Source organism: Parasteatoda tepidariorum, chromosome 6 (assembly GCF_043381705.1).
Source record: "Parasteatoda tepidariorum isolate YZ-2023 chromosome 6, CAS_Ptep_4.0, whole genome shotgun sequence".
NCBI lineage: Eukaryota > Metazoa > Arthropoda > Arachnida > Araneae > Theridiidae > Parasteatoda > Parasteatoda tepidariorum.
In genome coordinates this window covers 82397593-82421444 of record NC_092209.1, presented here as the reverse complement: position 1 = coordinate 82421444, position 23852 = coordinate 82397593, and the positions used below count along the sequence as shown (strand labels likewise).

The 23852-nt window shown below is 28.5% G+C and overlaps 1 protein-coding gene across 1 annotated transcript; it reads right to left on the bottom strand.

Annotated features, from left to right (window-relative positions):
• Window positions 1-4440: 4440 nt before the first annotated feature.
• Window positions 4441-23074, bottom strand: LOC107450010 (uncharacterized). The gene is made up of 7 exons (XM_016065712.3): window positions 22592-23074; window positions 17009-17203; window positions 16708-16929; window positions 13848-14024; window positions 10921-11156; window positions 8810-8975; window positions 4441-4715 (listed from the first exon to the last, which is right to left on the bottom strand). The coding sequence occupies exons 1-7, from the start codon at window positions 22596-22598 to the stop codon at window positions 4552-4554; spliced, it is 1167 nt and encodes a 388-aa protein (XP_015921198.2). The 5' UTR covers window positions 22599-23074; the 3' UTR covers window positions 4441-4551.
• Between the last annotated feature and the right edge of the window lie 778 nt (window positions 23075-23852).

Genomic DNA, 23852 nt, shown 5'->3' with positions numbered 1-23852 from the left:
CTTCTGTGAATCGTGAATAAATTTATCATAAAAAAAAATCTAATCATAATAAAGCAATAACTAACTTTCAATCATTAACTTTAGTAAATCATTAAAAAATTTTAAGAGCTCTATTTCGATAAGAATTATGAACTGAAAAATAATTTATTGAAACCATAAAGTAATTCTAAACATTTAAATATCTATAACTGAATTTATTCATACTTAAAATAAATATTAAATCTAATGAGTCACTGACATGAATATATATATAATGAATTTTCCAAATAAGTCAATAGAGAGGAAAGCGGTACTGTTGAGAGGAGGTATATACAAAAATAATAATAATAAATAAATAAAATTTCAATATCTTGAGGCAAACCAACTGGTTTTGATGTTTCTTAATCCGTCTTCTCTAGTGGTTCGAAAAATTTCAATAACGTTTTGGATTCTCCATACTTTAAGTATTTGCTTACAGCCCTTAATGTATATTCTTTTTGACTTCATTCTTGATAACGGTTCTAAAAATGTATATTTAGAGCAGGCATTACTGAACACCTCGCAAATTATAAATTCATTAAATCAAGTCATTAATTTACAATAAACAGAAATTTATTTTCTGTAGTTAACATTAAATTTTAGTCCTGTTTAATAAATGATTAACATTTTATTTTCATGAATTAATGATTTTTTTCTTCAAATATTTAAAGGAAAAGAATCAATTGGTTGTTTTTAAAAATTTTAACAACTATATATTAAATAAACTGTAAGTCAAAATATCACACCTGGAAGAATTAAACACAAAAAAAAGAATAGTTTTTACTGTAAAATTAAGAAGGTCCCTGGTTTGCGAGTGTGAATGAGGTCCTCAGTTGCACTGAAAAAATACATGTTGTGAAAAAAATTAAAATTTTAGGTCATATCTTTCATCAAGGTGGTATTAGGTTCAAAATTTTATTCAAATCGCATTACTCCTTTATGACATCTCCAATCATATTAAAGAGGGCGTTTAGAGTGGGTGGCAAACAGTGGCGGAACAAGCGGGGGGAGGGTCATGACCAAAAAAAAAATTTTTTGTAAAGAAAAATTCTTATTACGAAAGAAATAAAATATTTTAAAAATTATTTAAGGGGGCATATTCACTTAGGTAGGTCGGAAAAATCAATTTTTTCCCCATATAATTATGTTCTTCACTGTTTCAAGAATCATAATCCAAAAGATTAAAACGAAATTCGCATTATTAAACATTCATTGAGAAATTGATTTGGATGTTGAAAAAATAATTTACAGATTTGTCAAAGTTTCTAAAAAAAGCATTACATTTATTATTTAAAGACGAATACTTGAATTATTTATGTATTATTCATTACGAAAAAAATAAATGAGAACACTAGCATTAAAAACCCGTTTTTTTTTCTTCAAAAAAAAAAAAAAATATATATTAAAAAAATAATATAAAAAAAAAGAAAAAATTTGAATGTTNTGGGGGGGGGGGGGGTAATCTGAGTCTATGACCCTCCCCAGGAAAAATTATGATTGGCGATCGAAATGGGCTACAAGTGGCGTAGAGTAGAACTCTCTCCTCTAAGGCCGGATTTACGTATAAACTATAAGCTGTAGCTGATATTCTCCGTGCGACGAAGGGGGCACACGTGGAAGTTCATTGACAAGGGTCATGAAACTTTTTGAGTCTATCTAACCATTTATGTTATTAATTTTAATCAATCTTTATTATTTTATGAGTTATTAAACATCAAAATGGGTCCAGGACTTTATAAACACCCTGTATTATCAAATTTTTTTAATAATATAATGTTAATACCCAGCAATAAAAAATAATGACAGTTTACTTTAGGTGTATAGAAATGGAATTGAACTTATAAGGGCCCCATCATTTTCAGTAGCTTAGTGCCCCACCAAGCTTAAATCCGGCCATGCCTATGTCAACACTTCCTTCCATCATAAGCGTGTGGAGAGTCTTTGAAGAAGGAAGTACGTTAGTTTCTGACTTGATTTTCATATAGATTAAAATAGTTTAGTTTGGAAACTATATGGAAATTTTAAAAAAAATATTTTTATTAATTGAAGAATATTAAGATAAGGGAAAATGTAGTACATTCCTATGGATGGTGTTTTCAGTAGAAATGTAAACAATACCTGCTCTAGTTCCAGTTAGAAAGTTTGCAGCTGATTACTACATGTTATTCTGCGAGGCGATATTTTCAAACGGATAATTTTGTTTTCAATAAAATAAATAAATTAGATAATTTCTGAGCTCAAATCTGCCGTATTTCATAAGATATTAATGTTATTATGTAATTTTGGTGAGTTTGAAGTGAAAATTTGTTTTGGTTATTTAGAGATATATTGTTAAAAAGGGTGACATGGTTGCTAGATTTGGAATCACTCGCTTTTTTTGGCATTTATATGGCCTCTTTCCATAAGTTTATTACTGTTTGTGCTTATTGCAAGCTGTGCACCATCTTACGTTAGGGTTAAAACTTTTAGCATTGTAAACACAGGTAATTTAAATCAAATACATTGTTTGCAAGAATCTTAAAATACAAAGTTTTTTGTTTATAATTTTCTGATAAATATTGTTGTTAAAATAATTTTTCACGGCAACTACAGATTTGGCGGTTTTTAAGTGCAGCTAATCTACATATAAAATGTTTTGGGACAAATCATAAAATATAACACTTTATGTAAATTGGTACATTTTCGTTTTTTCGGTAAAATATTTCGCTCCTGAAAAAATAAAATTGCATCTTGTTTCGTTTTTGGCAAATCCCAAAGACGCATTTTCGTAGCACTAAAAAATGACGCCAAAAAAGAATTGTTTTGTTTTGTAAGCATTCTTTATTTTACGTCTTTTAGTTTCTAAATAATGATTTTTATTGAAACTTGAAATTTTTTGATATAAATTGTTGTCAAAAAACTTTGTTCAAAATTTAAATTACATAAAATTATGAGGCTTTATGTCCTACTTTTTGTTCATTTTAATGTTTGAAGAAATATGATTCTTAAAGCTATGGAATGTAAAGTTTAAATGGGCCTTTCATGTCATATCATTAAAGTTAGTAAAACTATTTCTAAGGCATTAGGTTTTAACTCTTAGAAAAACATACATATTTTTTTCTGTTTATTTACAAATATTTTTCCTATGTGTTTTGGATGTTCCTTCTCTAAAAAAAAAAGGAGATACCATTTTGTTTTCATTTGCAGAAGAAAGAATATCAAACATTTTACTTTTTTAAATTTAATAAATCACAATAAAGAAGGAACGTTACAATGCTGCATTGAAGCCGTCTCCAGAGTAACTGAATGACTGTTCATATAGAAATCACAGGTATTCGTCTCATACAACAACGCCCCCTATAGTTCGTTGCAATCGCGAATTATTATTATTTTTTATTGACCGGGAGACTTTATTTACTTCACCATATTTCTTTTTTTATTTTATTTACTTTTTCTTTGAGCAGTAATTTTAAGCAAATCAACTGTTTAATGTGAACCATCCATCATGTTGCCAAGTTCATATCATGTTCGGAGGTCACCAATGTGGGGAATTAATCTTAGACTATGTCAACCTTCATCTATCAAAAGGTACCTCATGATAAAAACAAGTTAACATGTCTTATATACTAGGGCAGTGATTCTCAACCACTGTGCCGCGGCACTTTTGTGTGCCGCCAAATTCTTAAAATGTGCCGCCTAATATTAGAAATGATACAAAAAAAATTTTAATACTTTTTTTTATTATGAGTAAAGTTTAAATTAAAGAAAAGTGTATATATATATGTACATATACTTTTTATAATTTTTTCCAGGCTTTAACCACGTGAACATTTTTGTCGGCGATTGTCTTGTCTCTGGCAATTAAAAAAAATAATGAAATTAGTAGAAAATTTATTGACTATTAAAATTATTAATTAACAAAAGAAAGAAAGCTAAATATTAACTATTCAATATAAACTAATCATTAAAGCAAGCTATGCAATTAATAGTTATAAAAGCAAATTAACAAAGGATAACTAACAAAAAAATAAGCTAACAATTTGATAATTAGCAAAAAAAAACTAGTTGACAAGAAATCACAAAAAAATAACAGTTAATAACTATAGAAAACAAGTTAACAATTAATAACTAGAAAAAAAAAATAACTGTTACTAACTAATAAAAAATTAGTCGGAAGAAATAATTAATCTCTAAATAAATAAGCTTTTGTAGTACATATTATTTTATTTCACATTCAAAATTATTATCACAAACTATTTAACACAGTGTATTATAGGTTAGTAAACAACTCTTAAACTAATTTTCTTCATTGTGTGCCGTCAAATTTCGAAATCGTTAAAAGTGTGCCGCCACAAAAAAAAGGTTGAGAACCACTGTACTAGGGAATTGATATTTAACATTTATAGTGGTAGTTATGCCACAAGTCAATAAATTCAAAAATAATTAAGCTAAATTCTTTAGTACTGATTTTTTACAATTCCTAGGTTATATCACAGTGAAAAATTTAATAAAAAATGAAATAAAAGAGAAAATATAGCATGTTCTTTTTCGTTTTTACAAGCTATCCGATACATGCAATGAATTACTGAGGTCGTTAAACTCCACCAGGGAAGATCTTTTCGTGGAATAACCCCATTCTCTTGCACAAGAGAGGACCTTGCCAAGTCTTTCTGAGAGCTCTTCACGTTTAGCTTCTGGAAAGTGGAGTGACATTGTAGCTAATAAAAATAAGAGGAAAAAAGTAAAGTGAACAACTTACAAAAAAAAAAAAAAAAAACATTTTTAATTTTTAAATAAATAGTTGATATAAATTTTGCAATAAAAAATTACTTTTTATTTTACTTTGAAGAAAAAAAAGCTCATTAAAAACTGGCTTTTTAATGATGAAGATAGACTACATTCACTTCCCACTACTTCACTGACTAATAGTTTGAGATCAGGTTAAAACCCAAAAATTGAAGGACAAACAGACTAGTACATTCAGGGTATCTGCCACATTTCAGATTTTCAAATTCATGACTTTCCATGACTAATTCCAAGAAATTTTCATGACTTAATGAACAGGGTGTAAATGATTTTAATCAAATGATTAAAATCATTGATTAAAATCATGATTTAAATCAAATGATTTTTTTAAAAAAATCACTGATTTTNGATTAATGAAGCATAAGATTGGGTGAGTATCACTGCGAAAATTTTCTAACTGGTTCAAAACGCTCTTACTATCGGAGTATATAAAATACTTTCGTTCGATATATTTCTCAGATCTCACTCATATAATTCAACATTTCTACTTCGTACTGGATTAATTCGGCCAACTGAAGTGCGCTGGAATTCTATGTGTGATTCATTAGAAAGCTACATCAAGAATTGGTCAACTTTCATGCAAGCTTGTGAGGATAATAGGGATGATATCGACACCAATATCAGGTCAAAAGTCATGAATATGGCAATTAAAAGAAATGCAGAAGATATGCTTTTAATGTTAAAACCCATTTCTGTAGCATTAGATAAAATGCAAAAAGATAATTGTAGTTTATCAAATGTTGTCAACATCTGGAAAAATTTAAAGGAAACTCTGAAAGATTCTAATAATAATTGCTGCAAAAATTTTTTTACTAAACGATATGAACAAGCGTTAACACCAGCTCATTTCCTAGCTTACCTCTTGGATCCTAATTCTGAAGTACAATGTTTAACACTAAATGAAAAAGATCAAGCTGTAAACTTTGTTAAAGAAAAGTATGGAGAAACCTCCTTATTAAGTATTTTGCTAAAATTCATTGTACGCTCTCCTCCGTTTAATGGAACTTTGTTTGATAAAGAATCTCTAGAATCTTTAAACATCTTGGAATGGTGGAAATCAATTGCGCTTCTAAAGAACTGTGTAGGTCAAAAAGAGTTTGATGCAATACAGTTGTTATGTACTGCAAAAGGAACAACTGCAGGGATAGAGAGGATGTTTTCCACTTTTGGACTTGTACATACTAAACTACGGAATCAATTGGGTGTAGAAAAGGCAGCTAAATTAGTCCTTATGTTTAAATCTTTAAATAAAACTAATTAAATGATTGTTTAAATAATTTGATATTGTAGATGTAGAATTAATAATTATCACATATTGTTTGATAAACAATTTCTTTCTTGATTTGTAGTTTGAAATCACTTTGTTATTGTTTATTTCTTATTTCACCTTTTGCTTTTAAATTATTAAGAAATATTTTGTTGATAATGGTTAGTAATGTTTATTTCCAATGTATACCATAAGTAACAATAGTAATACAATACAACTTTAAATCTATGGTACACAAAATTGATTATATTCCATAGAATTGAAATTATAAAAAAATCATGATTAAAATCAAAAAAATCCGATTAAAATCAAAAAAATCCGATTTTTTTGATTTTTTAAAAAAAATCATGATTTTTATACACCCTGTTAATGAAGCATTATAATCAGGGTTGCAAAAAACCCACCTGCCCAATAAAACCCGCCCAGGTTTTACTGGGTAAAACCCACTCTAAAGTGGGTTTTACTGGGTTTTTCTAAGATTGATTTCTTTTTTTATCCTCTGTTATATTAAAGAGCTATTCTATTGAAATATTTATGTAGTCTAGCCTAAAAAAAATTAACCTATAGTGAAAAAACTAATTGTGTTGGAGACAGGAAAGTCAAATTGCTGACTAGATTTGACTGTATGGTCATTGATTATTCAATGCCATTTATTCGCTTTCTATGCCAATAAAGAATGTTCCTCAAATATTTTTTAAGATTAAAATATAAATAAAAAGTAATCCTGTGTTAAAATAAGTTTCAAATGTGTGATGTATGTGAGTACATATAACATTTTGTATCGTGATGTCAGAAGAAACTTTTTTCTGACTTTCACATCAATTTATTTGTATTAATTATCTATATGAAGTCAATTTATAAAATTAAACTTAATTATTAATATTAAAATAAGCTTTTTTAAAATAAGGTACTTATCCCTGCCTCTCTTTTGAAAAAGCCCCCATGAAAAACCCAGAAAAGTCCAATAGAACCCAGAAAAGCCCTATAAAACCCACCCAGGTTGGGTTTTTCTACAAAAACCCGGGTTTTTTGCAACCCTGATTATAATAGCAAAATTGAAATGATAGGTATAATCAAAACTGTTATACTCTTCATCTTCATATGTATTGATTTTAAATTTGAAAAACAGAGTAAAGAAAGAGTTGAAGCAATGAAATAGCTGAAAAAATAAGCTGAGCAAATAATTTTTTTCTTCTTTTTTTCTGCAGAATTATATTCTAAAGATACTTTTCTTGTTCATCAGAAAGAAAAGAAGTACTCCTGATTTTCCTGCCTGTTTCAGCTATAATTTTAAATTGATAAAATAAAAATAATAATAATTCTGAAATTACAGAAGTTTAAAAGATACTTCACTCTAGAAATGATGTTTTTTCTTTCATTTTTTAAAATAACACCATAATTTTTAAAGAACATGATAAAAACATTTTATATTTTAATAAAATATGATTCTGAGTGGGGATTTTGTTACAAATTCAGATATTCGAAACACCATGAAATTGGGGGGGGGGGTTCCATTTTAAAAATAAAATTCTTTGGTGACCTAAATCCACGACTTTCCATGATGTTTTTTTAAAAGATAGTTAAAATCATGACAAATTTTGCTCAATACCGAAATTCATGACTTTTCAGGTGCGCGGATATCCTGTACATTAAGGCATGGTGACTGTGCAGGCAAAAGCCAGGCTTAGAAGAAAGTTCTTCATAAAAAAGAAAAGAAAGTTTTGATATTCTATTTTATTTCTGGCAATTCTCGGACACACATATAGATATATATTTAAATGTTTTATTCTTTTATCATAATTTGACTATTTTCAAGCAATGTAATTTACAGCAGTGGAGCATGTATGGGTATCACATGTTTTTTTTAAATCAAACATTTTAACTTAAATGTTATTTTTAAGAAGACTTCTTTTTATTTCAAACTATTCTCTTAAATTTAAATCTATCTTTTCCTTTAGAATGTAATTATTGCTTTTTAATTTTTTTCCACAAATAAGCTGTATAGTAAGAGATGGTAAACTATGGATGGTGTTTTCTACACTAGGGAACGCTGCAAGCTCCATACTGCCTATACTTCCGGGTTACTGCTTCAGGTGTATTTTAAAGCCATTTGGTGCTCACAATACTTTTGTTTACAATGCTAAAGGTGCTAACACAAAAGTAAGATGGTGCACAGCTTGCAACAAGAACTTACAGTAATAAACAATTGGAAAGAGGGCAAATCAGGATTGCCAAAAAAGCGAGTTATTCAAAATCTAGCAACCATGTCACCTTTTTTAACAATATATCTATAAATAACTAAAACAAATTTTCACTTCAAACTCACCAGAATTACTTAATATCATTAATATTTTATTAAATACTGCAGATTTGAACTCAGAAATGATCTATTTACTTCCTTTATTGAAAACAAAATTATCTGTTTGAAAATATCGCCTCGCGGAATAAGCTGTAGTAAGCAGTTGCAAACTTTCTAACCAGAACTAGAGCAGGTATTGAGCTTGAGATTGTTATTATTTACATTTGTATTGAAAACAGCATCCATAGTTTCAACAACTCAATGACTAAAATCCTAAGCAATTAACTTTAAATATCCATTCTCTTTTTCACCAACATAGAACAAATGCCTCTTCATTTTCCATAAAACACACTCAATATAACCCTGGTCATGAAGCTTGGAAAAATTTAAAAAAAATTTAAATTCATTCTATTCATTGTTTAGAAATAAAAAATGCATACCCAAAAGCACATGATATATTTCCCTCAAGTCTTCAAGAGATTTCTTTCCCTTTCTCCCAAGTCTACTGTATTGCAGAGCAACATCTTTCGCAATAAATTTTTTTAATAAGTTAGTGGTAAAGAAGGACAATTGTTTGCCATAACATATATTTGAAAGGTAGCTAACCTAAAAGAAAAATAAAAGCAAAAAATTATTATTGAAGCAAAATAGACAGAAAAATTTTAAGGAACCAGTTTAAGCATAATTTAGTATTTATTGCTGTAAGACAAATTGCAATAAAATGTAAAGTAAAAGAGCAAGGCAAAGCTAACTAAATATACAAATAAATTTTACTAAAGTAAAAACTTTTTAAAAATTTATTTTTATTTGAGAAATTTAAGTAAGTTTAACTCACTTATTGTATGATTAACAAACAATTATTATGATGGTTATTTTACAAAATGTTTGGAATTAGTAAAATAATAAAAACTAAACTTTTTTTTTATTTTAATTTCCTTTTTTAAAAAATTTAATTTGAAATGAGTTTTGTTTTAGTCCCCCCCCCCTAAAAGATTATATTTTAAATAACATCTAAATGGTATAAGCTAGCTAAATATTTTTTCCCTTTTTTTTTTTTTTTTTTTTTTTNTTTTTTTTTTTTTTTTGTCCAGCACCAAAATATATCTAAATGATTAAAATTTAAGAAATGTTTTAATATATTTAAAAGAGATTTAACCCTTACTGGACTAACACCACATAAGTTTTTGACACCACTTTTGTACTCTATATTTCATTTATTTTAGATAATATATATGCTGAATATATTATTTTTAAAATATTAAATGACATTAAAAGAAAGGATTTATGTCTTCATTATATAAGGAATCAACATTTTGTCAAAAATAAATAAGAAACTGCTTGTACCTTTCTAAATTTAAGTGGCTACAATAAATTGATTTGCTTTTAAAAGTGTCTGCAAAAAATTAAATATAGCACACGAAAAAAAAAATTTCTTTGAAATATTATGTCAATAATTATTTATAACAGGGTTGGCAAGGTTTAGAACAGAATGGATTAATACACGGTTTAAACCGTCCTGTCAAAAACCCTTTTACTCAAATTATGTCACAATTTTATCTGAACAATATTTAAAAGGTAAAATAAGCATAGAACTAATAACATATTTATAATTAAATCTACTGGAGAATATTTGTTTTTTAAAGTATAATGTTTTATTAATATTGTTTGACTCTTCAATTTAAACATTAAACAAAGGAGATTAATCAGTAATCAAGTTCAATTGGTCCTCTTTAAATTCAATAGCACATAACTGAAGTTTGACCTTGCCAATCAGGTTAAGCTATTAGGGACTAAGTGTTTGGTTAGTCATAAACAGGTTTATTTATCTATAGTACTGTTCAAGAATATTGTTATTTCATTCATGTTCAATTCGTTTAGCATAGTGGTGATACATCACCAGTGTCAGTAACTGAAACTGATGTTATGCCCTTTAAAACAGTTAATACATTTTTCAGTTATTTTGTATTTCCAATTTAAACTAATATATTTATATTTAAAAACAATTTTTTACTTAAATAGATTTTTTTTTATCATCCAGTAATGCAGAATTTATAACATTTTTTTTTTTAAATATTGTGAAAAATAAAAGGTTGATTTTTAAACAAATTTAGTATTTTTTTTAAAAAAAAAATTTTTTTTAATAGTGCATTATTTATTCTTATGTAAAAGCATAATTTATCAGTATTAAAAGCATATTTATATTTAAAGGATAAGACATTCACTTTTGTCTGTCAATGAATTGTGGACCTTCAAAAATTATAAACCTTTTCCTATTATATAATATTATTTTCCTTTAATAAGTTAAAGTAAATTGCATAAAAAATATAAAATATTTATAGATACATGTAATTATTATGTGTACAATGGTTACATATATAGAATTTTTACCTTTAACCAAAGTTCAAGGTTTTGGACACTTTAAGACAGTTTTACTCAGTTTACGACAGTAAAACCCATGTGTCCTGTCCAAAACTAGTTTAGGACGTCCAAAACCCCAACCCTGATTTATAAGTTAATCAATTAAAAAATACTTTAAAAATGTTATAATTACCAAAATTGAAGACAATTTAGTATCTTCTGATAACTTTTGATTTAAACAAACTAAATCTTCATCTGTTTGGATTGGCAAATCAAGGTTCGGAATAGGATTGGAAGTAATGGGACTGGCAACCTTTTTTCCAGCATCAATTTGTAACCCTACTAATGTGGCATTCATTCGGGCATGCTCCTGCGCCAATTTTTTCATCTCCAGCCTCAACCGCTCCAATTCACAAAACAAACGTTTCACTAAATAAAAGATAAAATCAAATTTTAATATTTGCACTTGCAGTTAACAAAATAAAGACTAATAAAGATAATTTGTATTGGATCTTAAAGAGACACCTTTTTTCTGCCATACTTGACACTATAGGGACTGCATCGTTCCCTGGAGTGACAAATGTACATAATAATTACTAGGGCACTTAAGCTAATTCCGTGACCTTAATGGTAGATTCCACACAATGCGTAACTATCATTGTAACATCAAAAAAAGACAACTTTAAGATGCAAATAAATATGATGATGTATGACAACATGGTGACAGAAACATACATTAGCTACAGTGTGATAGCTTTAGCAATAGGACATAAGCACTGAATAATAAGTGATTGCTAAGCATTGAGGTACAGACAAGAGCTCCATTTATGCTCGTAGAATTGACTTTCTATAGATGCCAACAACTACATGTCTAATATGAACTATTGAAATCATTAAAAATTATAAATATATTAGAATCCATAATTATGACATAAAAAGACATGCTGTTGTTGTTACTTAATCCACTTGGCCCAGAACAAGGCTAGACCAAGAAGACCGTTCACCGACAGAAAATCATATACCATCGCCGGACCCTCCAAGATAAAAATTCTTCTCTAGTCCCATACAGGACAGCAAATGATCAGGTGTAGCCTGGTGCACATTACATTTTAGGCATACAGGGAAAGTTCATGGGGAAGGAGAAGTGTGCAGCTTCTGTTGGTACTAGAACCGTGGAAGAAGACTGACTTTGCCCATTGTCTTTATGCTTTAGCTCGGTATAGTGGAATGGCCTACCCGCCTTGGGTGACCCAACCAGGAGTATAAAACTCCGGACGTACTTCACCCATTCCACCACCAAGAGGCAGCATAATAGGACTGGGGGGGGGAGAGAGATATGATACGATGAATCGAGCGACATCTCTACCCCTAGGTGACGAACTGCAGGTTCATCGGAATAGGTGTGAACAAACGTCATAATTTAGTTAAGAACGTTTGTTCATTGGTGCAGTTGATCAATCTACAAAACGTTACATGGCTTTGTAAAATTTGTCAAAAAATAGTTTACAATATTATGTAAAAAAAATATTTAAATGTTATAAGCAGGGTTGGCAGGTTTTTGACATGTGACAGTTTTTGACAGTTTAAACCATGGTTTAAACCGTCACGTCAAAAACCTCACTGTCAAAAATGTCAAAAACCTATATTCATATGTGAAATTTAATTAATACATAAAATTTATATATTTTTTATAAAGGATAGTGTTTCTAAATATGTTCTAGAAAAAATAAATTTAAAATTTTGAAGAAACACTTATATTTTGAATAGTAACCAAAATCTTGTACTTTTGAAAGCTCACATCTTTTGTAATATTATGTATTCATTTTCATGTGTTATTGAAAATCTGCAGTGATATTATTAAGAAATTTATTTATAACCAAATTTAGTGTATAGTATAGATTATACTAAAAATTAGACATTTTTAAAGATAAACATTAGCAGTTTTGTACATTAGACATCTTTTAAAGAAAAATCTTTTTAATATTCTTTTAAATCTTCTTAATAATCTTTTTAACATAAGACAATACAAATTTAAGTGCTTTCTGTTAAATACACAGAGTAGTTAGTGTCGATTTACAGTATATTCAGCCTATTCATTTACTATGCTGAAAATTTAGTTTATCCAAATACTTGTGAATTTCATTTTGCTGAATACGATATAGTTTTGTTGAATATCTAAATATTCAGCTGTTGAATAATTACTTCTTGCTTTCAAGATATGCATTATTTGTATTCTTAATACAAGTGGAGAAAAAAAAATTAAGAGATAAAAATTGTTTTAAAATGATAAGTGTAATAATTATAAATAAATATAATAAACAATATGAATTATATTTATCATTATTCATAAATATAACTACTTTTAAATTCAAATTAACATACTGGATAATAAAGATATTCGGTATAACATTAAAAAAAATTTTTTATACACTTGTATCTTATATCAAGTTTGTATTTATACAACATAACTTGTAAGTTCCTTATAAATATTAGTTATATGTTCCTTATATGTCAAAAATGCATAGTAATAAACTTTTATTTTTCTTAAGTATCAAAAAAAAATTTTTTTGATACTTAAGATATTGAAATTTAATTATACTATAGGTAATAAGCAGGTTTTAAAATATTTTTTAATTAAAATTAAGGTAAAATAACAGATTTAAAATCTCAGAAATGTATATTCAAATGCATGTGCAGAAAAATTTTGCACAAAATTTTTTTAAATATTCAAAATATAAATATTTAAAAAAAATTTGTGCAAAATTTTTCTGCACATGCATTTGAATATAAATTTCTGAGATTTTAAATCTGTTATTTTACTTTAATTTTAATTAAAAAATATTTTAAAACCTGCTTATTACCTATAGTATAATTAAATTTCAATATAATGCATGGCAACTGTTGGTAGTTTTGAAGTTTATATATTTTTTTTGGCAAACTTTAGTTTTTGACATTTTTGACGGTTTAAACCAGTATTATACCCTTGTCATGTCAAAAACCACTTTCTGACGTCAAAAACCCAACCCTGGTTATAAGTTTATAAAAGACTATATATTAAGACAACTTTTATTTAATCATTATCAATAAATAATGATAGAAATAATTGAAATAACAACTCACTCATTCCAAATAATGAGGCAGCATTGGCTCCAACAACACCAATAATTTCTGGCACTGGAACTGCAACAGAGGTTTCTGGATACAAATTATTCAGCTCTGGCATTGCTGGAAACATCTCTGGGACTTCGCTGGAAGTCTGCGGAACTTCATCAAGGTTAATGGGAATTGATGGGGCCCCTACAAAAATGATAAATAGCAAACTAATCTTAGGAGTAAGCAAAAATTTAATAATACTTTAAAACAAGCCGAAAAAGTTAACTAATAATTTTATGAAAAATTTAAAAAAATTTCTAAAAAAACTATAACTAATACTTATTATACAGGCAGGGTAAAAGAATACAAAATATTTAATTCTAAATTGACAAAACTATCTTTGAAAGAAACGAGCTTAAAAGCAGCAGAATTTTCAAAAGAAAGAATAAATATAGCAATGAAGGAAACAAAAATATGACCACCGAAGCTGACGTCTTCAGGGGGTACCGGCCTCGGAAGCCATAAAATAAAACCTTTTCTACTGAGAGAGAGGCCAAATTAAATGCCGAAATTAACTCTCTCAGTACCCCGAAGGTTTTGTAGAAGTCCAGGAAAAAATACATGTAATACATAAAACCAATTCAGAAAAGAAATTCAAACAAAATCTTGGAGACAATAAATACTCACATTAAACCGGTCAAACAGCAACTTCACAAACAAATCAAATGTAAAGGAAACACTTAAAACAAAAGAAAACAACGCCCTCTATTAAAATGTGCAGAATGAAAAAAAAAAGAAGAGAAGAAAAAGAAAAGATTACATAACAAATTAATATAATGCATAACTGGGGCTGCTCAGTTAAGACTTGAATTGCGCCCTGTTAAAAGAAATAAAAAACTACTATTCTTCAATCATTTTCTTAATCAAAAAGTTAACATTACAAAAGTTAAAAGGAAAATCATTATTTCTCAAATTATTAAAAAAATTATTCACAACCTCCTGAAAACTTTCAACGGTACTAAGAGAATCTGAGTACCATACTGAGGGTACTGAGAAAATCCTAACCAATTGTGAAAAAACTAAATTTTTTAAAATTTTATTACACAGATTAGTATTAAAGTTGCAGAAAAAAATAACTTTAAATTTAAAAGATTTTCTTTTATCAAAAGCACCAATTTTAATTATTTTATCAACAATATCAATTTTAAAATCTAAATATTCAACATTTAAGCAATTCTCATTAGTTTTCTTCAAAACCAAATCTTTAGGTTAAATACTCTATATAAAATTATAATTCACAATTAACAAAATCAAATTATCAATATATCGAAAAGCATTAAATTCATTATACTCAAGAATTTCTAGCATTAATACTTTTGATTTTGAAAATTTGTAGTGGAATATTTGTTAGGCATTTATTTAATGAGAAAATTGGTACCTAAGTCTTATTGGTTGGATTTATGTAGCTTTAATCTTTTTGAGAATGTTCTTTTTAATGGTTTAGATTTTTATAAACAATTTATAGAAATTCCCCAAGGTAATTCCTTTTCTGGTGCTTTTGCTAATATTTTTTTGCGTTTTTTTTTTAATGCTAAATTTCTTGAGTATAATGAATTTAATGCTTTTAGATATATTGATGATTTCATTTTGTTTAATTGTGATAATTATAATTTTATTTACAGTACTTATCCTAAAGATTTAGTTTTGAAGAAAACTAATGAGAATTGCTTAAATGTTGAATATTTAGATTTTAAAATTGATATTCTTAATAAAATAATTAAAATTGGTGTTTTTGATAAAAGAAAAGCTTTTAAATTTAAAGTTATTTTTTTCTGCAACTTTAATACTAATCTGTGTAATTTTTAAAAATTTAGTTTTTTCACAATTGGTTAGGATTAAAAATATTTGCAATAATGTTGAAAGTTTTCAGGAGGCTGTGAATAATTTTTTGAATATATTTTATTGCTATATTTATTATACAGACAGGGGTCTGTTTAGAAGAAATTTGGGTCTGTTCACAGACCCTTCACAAAATATCTTTTCATAAAAACGAACCCTTCACAAAATATTTTAACTTAAAAACGGACCCTTCACAAAATAATTTATCTCTTAATCGGACCCTTCACAAATTTGTTTATCTTCAGTATTGTTTTATTAATCGAATAAACCCTTCACAGGGGGGGGGGGAGAGAAAGACAGAAGTAAATGAACTAAGTTTTGTCTTCGGCAGACGCTTCTTCCTTTATTCTTCCGAAATGAATATTCTGCGTTCAGCAGTATTGACTAAATACCAAATATTTGTATGTTGCATCTCTTATTTATTAGCAGCAATTGCTGTTTATCTTTCAAAATTTAATTTTTTTTAATTACAATTTTACAGTGTTGAGCATAATCTTGTATCTCTTTACAATTTAAAAATTCCTTGAAAATGTTTTTTGCAATAACAGGACCCTATTTGCACAAATTCACAAAAGCAGAACTGAAAGAATGTGACTTAACGTTTATTTTATATTCACAAATTACGAGTAATTTTTTCACAATTTTACAAAAACGAGCCTTTCACAAAATGTCTGGACAGACCCCTGACAAAAATCTATAATTGCCAATCTGGCTAGATAAAATGAATATAGTAGAATTTTGCAATTTTTAATATTTTTTATTAAAGCACACTGTATATTATAGCATTAAAATTAAATCAAATTTGAACATATACAGACATCGAGAGTAATCTCAATGTCACTCTCTGCCAACATAGATTCCGAATAGCTTTGGGATGACTGCGCAACAGCCGGGATTTCAGTGGTAACTGTATAAAGTGAAATAAATCTTATATTTATAATGTTGACTTTAAAAGTGAAGATAAATAAAAATTAAAAAATATACTCACAACTTAAAGAGGGTGGGGTGTGTGCCTTAAACCTTTTCTTTCTAGATTTCTTAGAATTTGAAAAATTTTCCAGATCATCATCTGTACTGGAATCCTGCCTAAATCGTACAGGTATTTGCCGTTTCCTTTTTGTATTAGTTGTCTCATCTTCAGACGCAGATGACTCAAGATTTGATGTTTCTTGCGCTTCTTGAGCTTTAATGTGAGCACTTTTAAAACAATCTAAAATTAAATTTTTTTCTTTTTTAATCTTCGTAAAATCCTAATGAAAAAAATAATAAAAAGAAGAAAAAATACTAACTGGAAGAGCAAAGAACTTTAACTTTAAAATTCTCCCATTGGTCATCAGCAGGCAAGTTGTCCTGCAGATACTTAGTAATTTTACAAGTGGGCAACTTGCTGGGCCACTTCGCCACACCTTTGCCCAATAACCACTTAGTCGGTATGACTTCGACAGTGTCACTTTCTGTGAAATTCACAACAGCATACTTTTTTCCTTTGAAATAGATTTTTACATACAATAAAATTAAACATTTATATACACAGTACAAAAATTATGATGAAGGTATGAAGTATAACAATATACTTATAACAGTGTTTTCATTACAGAAAAAAAATGAGAGAGAATTTCTCACCCTTTCTCAAAAACAGGGTGAGATCTCAAAAAGTTAAGTGAGATTTCTAAAAATTAAAGAAACGCGAATAGACTTGGGGAAAAAAAAAATTTCCTTAATTATAATACATTTTTAACATCTTCTAATTTTTAAAGCATTGAATATTTTTGCTGCATCATCATATGGAAAACGTTCTATATCTACTTTTTCATCAGCTTTTCTCATTAGGTTGCTCAAATGTTTATCAGTCATTTGTATACGATATTTTGTCTTAATTCGGTTTTGAGTGCTAAATGACCTTGCAACAGATGCTGAACAATTCGGAATCACTTAGTAAATTTGTAGCATTGAAAAAAATTTAAACGTCTTACATGAAGAAATCTTACACGTGGTTGTAGAAAAATTTGTTCTGAAAGGTGTTCCGTCATTCGGGAGGGGGGGGGAGCATTGTGTTCTGCTGTTCGCACCGGTTCTGAACTATACTGGTAAATAGGGAAGCTAGATAACAGGGATCCATGTCGAAAATAATGAAAGATCAAGGAAGAAAAGTTAAACGGATTTTATTCAAAATAGCAGAAGACGAATTTTTTTCCAAAATTCGCTAATTTTGAAATTGATTAATAGAGTGCGCAATCTTCTCACGTTAATAATTTTTTAATGCAAGAAAAGAAAAAAATAAGCGAGATTCTCGCGCTGTAGTGAAAACACTGTTATAATGTAAGATGTCGAATTAAGTGCATAAGCATATTTACATGATGAAACAAATTAGCACAATATTTCTCTAACTATTTCAGCTCTGCAAGCTGTTAAGTTCAAAGACAAAAAAAAATTTGGCGACATCCTTCCCAAAACTGTTTAGAAAGAGTGCAAAAAAAAAGTATAAATGTTTTGAAGAGAAAATAAAAACTATAATTTATTATAACTTTATAGCTCAAAAAATGCATTTATAAACATTTTAGACAAGTTTTGGCTAGCCTGTCAAGGTGAAAAGAGGTCGTTATTTTATTACTCAAAATAAAAAAATGAATAATTATTCAAAGTAATAATTTTCCATTTAGAATAATTGTAAATAGTAAAATTACAATGCAATTGAAAAAAAAAAAAAAAAACCCCATGTACTTCACAATAGATTTTTAAAAAACTGAATCACAACTATTTTCTTTCCGTTGCTAACACTATCAACATTAGAACAGAATCTGCAAAAATAATTTTTAAAAAAAATTTATATTTGATCAAAAAATTTTTTTTTCGATATGTGGGATACTGATTTTTCATCTGCACACTTAAACTGTATCACATAATTTACTTGCTTTACGATCAACAAAGAGGCAACATCCATTTGAATTATACTGGCGTGCAATAGAAAAATCAAAAGTGACAAGAAATTCGCAAATGAGATTTTCACATATATTTAATATTTTTATATAGAAAGCTTCACATTACAAAAAAAAAAAAAAAATTCACAACTAAATTTTTTTTAAATCAGTTTTCCGAAAATTTATTTTAGCCTTGTTAACATTATCAAGGAAAGAGAATAGTCGTCAAACCACTTCTCTCAAAATCTTTTGTAGGGCAATATAAAAATGGTAAAATATTCAGAGTTTAATATTTCAAAAGTGAAAAACGGTTGAGCAAATAGGTAATTCCATGGTTTTGCAAATATAAATATTTTGTATTTGTTTTTATTTATTTATTTTTTGGATAATATGTGTCTAGGCCAGGAATAATTAGTAATTTTTTACCGAATATGAACACATGAAAATAATTTTACTAAATGTGCAAGAAATATACAAATATATTTACAAAAAGTATGCAAAATAATAATTTCTAAATGTCCCTACACCATGGAATTGCCCAAATGTACAGTGAGAGTGCTTTTTCTAAGACCATACAAAATATGCAATGCTTCTTGCCCCTCAATTTGGTACATCACATTTTGAAGGAAAAAAAATTCATACAATAGCAAATAAACACCTACATAAGAAAAATTTACAAATTTATGAATAAAGACTATAATTGTTTAACTCCCAGATACAAATACATTTTGCAAACACTTCACTAAATTTGACTGAAATGGGTTCATTTCCCAAAAGATCAAATTTAAACATAGCTGTAAGCTCTGAGTCGCATGGTTAGTTGTAAAAATAATCTAAGGTTGAAAACTGGTCACAGAGAAATATGCATTCGCCTGAAGATTTTCTTAAAATATGTCTTATTTTCATTAGCTTTTTATTGTTGAATTGTATACATGAATCTTTACATTTGATTATTGAAAATCTTCTATTATCAAACAAAACTGCACCATATTCACATTCAGATGTGCCATTGCAATAAGCATTCCCTACTAAGGGATGCAGCCATGTTACTTTAATGGCAAGTTCTGGGTTGAGAAAAGAAGTATCCTCTGACAAACATTTACTGATTTGAGCCAAATGCTTTGTTTTTGTTCTAAGAAGTTGCTTCAACTGGCCAAGATAGTTTTCAAATTTATACGCAGAAAAATTAGGCAAGCTTCTGTGTTGCCTAACATCATCAGCTAAATGCAGCAAATTATGAACATTATATACAATAGAAGCATCACCATAATATTTCTGCATGTCTTCAACAAAGGAGTATAACAATTGCTCAGCAAAGGTTAATGTAAATTTCATTATTGCACAATAAAGGATTCGACAAAACAGATATGGCTGTAGAACATAGAAAATGTATATACAATGGTTCAGGCAAAATATTTTTCATAACAATGGGACCGGTGTATAATAAAAATGTACGATATTCAGTGGCCTTCCATCTAGCCACCTCTTTTAGAGATCTCGGCTGACGATTGAATTCAGAAGGCAGACATTCTTTTAATGAAGCAAGCTCTTTTGAGAAGCTTCTGTAGACTATATAAATACAGCAATGAAGAAAACGAAGGAAATAAAAATATGACCACTGAAGCCAACGTCTTCAGGGGGTACCGGCCTCGGAAGCCATGAAACAAAACCTTTTTTATTGAGAGAGAGGCCAAATTAAATGCCAAAATTAACTCTCTCAGTACCCTGAAGGTTTTGTAGAAGTTCAGGAAAAAATACATGTAATACATAAAACCAATTCAGAAAAGAAATTCAAACAAAATCTTGGAGACAATAAATACTCACATTAAACCGGTCAAACAGCGATTTCTCAAACAAACCAAATGCAAAGAAAACACTTAAAACAAAAGAAAACAATGCCCTCTATTACAATGTGCAGAATGAAAAAAAAGAAGAGAAGAAAAAGAAAAGATTACATAACAAATTAATATAATGCTTAACTGGGGCTGCTCAGTTAAGAATTGAATTGCGCCCTGTTAAAAAAAATAAAAAACTAGTATTCTTCCATCATTTTCTTAATCAAAAAATTAACATTACAAAAGTTAAAAGGAAAAGCATTGCTACTCAAATTATTCACTTATTCGGCAACTGTTTGTTTTTTGTCTCTTGCCATAATGAATCCAATAAAGAATTAACTTTCTTGTCACTCCCAAGTCAACCAGGTGCATAGGATCTAGAGGAAATTGAGAAACTAAACCTATTTCCAGTGAAGTAAGTGGAGAAATCCCATTGTGGTGTTCGTGATGGGCAAGGGAAACAAAATCCTCATCCGCTCTTTTGGGACTTAACATTTCCAGAAACTTTACGTGTCCATCAACCAACAGTTCCTTTTTGGACACATTTCTCACAACCCCAAAAAGCATTGTGGGTTTACACGCATTTAACCCATGCTCGAGCAGGAGCATCACAGTTAAAATGCTCTATGGAAAATCTAAAATTAATATTGTTTTGTTGAAAGCCATTATCTTTTAATTCCTTAACTACCAAGATGGATTTTTCAAAAAACTGACTTTGAGATAGTGGTTTAGATTGGCCATAGTAACAAACAATGCAATATAATATTTTCAGTATACAATGCAATATAATATTTCTAATATTTTCAGCAATGAATTTAAAGCATTATGCTTGATTTTAAATCCAACAGCCCATTCTATCAGTTTGAACAACAAGGACTCTTCATCGCAAAGGATTAGTTGTGTTACAATTAGAAGGTAAACCAGATTCTAATTCCTCAATATCTGATTGACTAGAGCTCAAAAGTCTACTGTCTTGAGACTGTGATCAGCTAAAGTCACTTTCAGTATCAAAAATTATCACAGATTCCAAATCATTTATATTTTCTGCAGGGTCAGATTACCCATTACTAGGCCATGGCCTGGGGCCCCTTTAAAATGGATTTTTCGAAAATTAATTAAGAAAAATAAGAAAAACAATGATTTTTCAAAATATTATCATTATTTTTTAGTTCTAATTTAATAAAATAAAGTAAAATTTAATTTATATTAAATATGCTTCCTTAAATGAAAAGATATATAAATACTTTTAAATTTGAATTTTAAAAAAATATATCAGAAAAAAATTTGATCTAAGGGCCCCAAAAATTCGAATGGCCTAGGGCCTGCATACGTTTAATCCGCCCCTGATTTTCTGAAATACTGATATCATTGGATTCTATGATGGTAGTAGATTCATTCTCAGAATTTTTGTTTTCAAAAGCAGAATTTATGGGTTTGCAAAGTAATATAATTTTTTTTAAATAATTACTGTAGATTGCAAACAACTTATGATGCAAGACATATTTTGTTAATTAAGATAGAAATGCTAATAAATTATAAATTTCTTCTGCAAATAATTTACCTTGACAAAATAATACTTAAAATTTAGATGATATTTAATATATACTCGAACCAAAGTAAAACGAAAATTGGAAAAAATTGTTTCGATCAAAACAAATGATTTTAAGTAAATTTTAACATTGCAAGGCATTTTTTAAATCAAAAATTTATTTGTTCTTAATATTCAGTTACATTAACACATTTCATATTAACTCGAAATATAGCAATCTAGCGTTGAAGAATGCTAAAAGGTAGATTAATTTTTTTTCATTGGCCTCTTAAATAACGTAAATTAAAAATAAAAAGAGTTGAAAACTATTGCTTAAATTTGAATATGAACATTTTCATCTTTAAAATAATTTTACAGAGTACGTTTCGAAAGTAATATTTTAAAAGAAAGAAAGCCAGAATGCAGATAGAAAATCAAAACATAAAGTCTCTTAATGATCAATATCAGAATATACCTTTCAGACGAGGGCAAGAAGATATTAAATAATTTCGTATGGCCTTACTAACTAGAGAGACCAAAATCAACGGTTTTTCAACGTTCCTTTTAATAGATAAATGATTTTTTTTTTACCTGACATTTCCAAGGAAATAAATATCAGTAACAGTTATTAGAAGTTGTTGAACAAAAGACAAATATGGCGGGCGTCTTATAAACAACATCAGCATCAGCATATCATCAATAAGAACAACTCAACTGTCTGTTCATCAATCGCGAAACCGAAACTAACATTTTCTTGAGTTATTTAGCATAACATTGCATTGCTAAAAAAGATATTTCGTAGAAAATCTTATTACTTGTTTTCTTTTAGAAATAAATATTTATTTATTAATAATTTGAGGTGCCGTGGCACAAAAAAGTAGCACACAGCATCAAAAGTAATGAAATAGATGATACTTTTTAAAGTTCGAATACTAGTTAATCTTTCGTAATATTAGCTCTAATATTAGAATAAGATAGGATTCACAAGTCTTGCGTCTTCTAGCACGGCTGAATTATATTCAGTGGCGGATCCAGCGGGGGGGGGGGGGNAGCGTGCCCCCCCCCCCCAAAAAAAAAATTTCGAAAAAAATATTTAAAAAAATTTTTTTTTGATAGTTTGCAGAAAAAAAAAATAATAATTTAATTTTTCAAGGAGACATAAGGGGGAATCTGAGTCTATGACCCCCCCCAGGAAAAATTTCTGGATCCACTCTTGATTATATTGTATCTTTTTTATATTAGATGATATATTTTTGCTCCCTGGGATCTTCCGCAATAATTTCGTGATGAACTCTTCGTATAGGGAAATGATTGTGGACTGATCTGTCAGTCATTTAATAACAAAAAATTCTCTTTGACGGTAATATCGTGTTCAGTTCCTCGGATAGCAACCAGGAAATGATAGGCGATCGCAACTCTCAAATGCGCAATCTAGGGAGAATACCGGTTGCATGTTTTTGGCCCTTTCCCTCTTCTCCTATTTTCAGTTTTATAATAATGTACTACGATATTTTTTCCTTTCTTATTATTTTTGGTATATAATTGTTAAAAATATTCTTAAAATTTCCATGGAGCTTTCTTTTAGAACTAATGTTTAAGGTAGTTTTCAGTTCCATGCAATCTCTTAACTTAAAAGATTTTAATCTATTTGAAAATCGAGACAGAAAAAGAAAGTTATAACTTTCTTTTTTTCTATGACTCTTCATACGTTAATCGTGAAAGCACGCGAAGTGTTGAGTGTTGCCATAGGTATAGAGAGTTCGGCTCTAAGCTACCTGTAGCCCATTTCCATCGATAATTTTATCTAGCACTGATATTGGACACGGTTGTTGTAGTTCATTTACGTCGCACT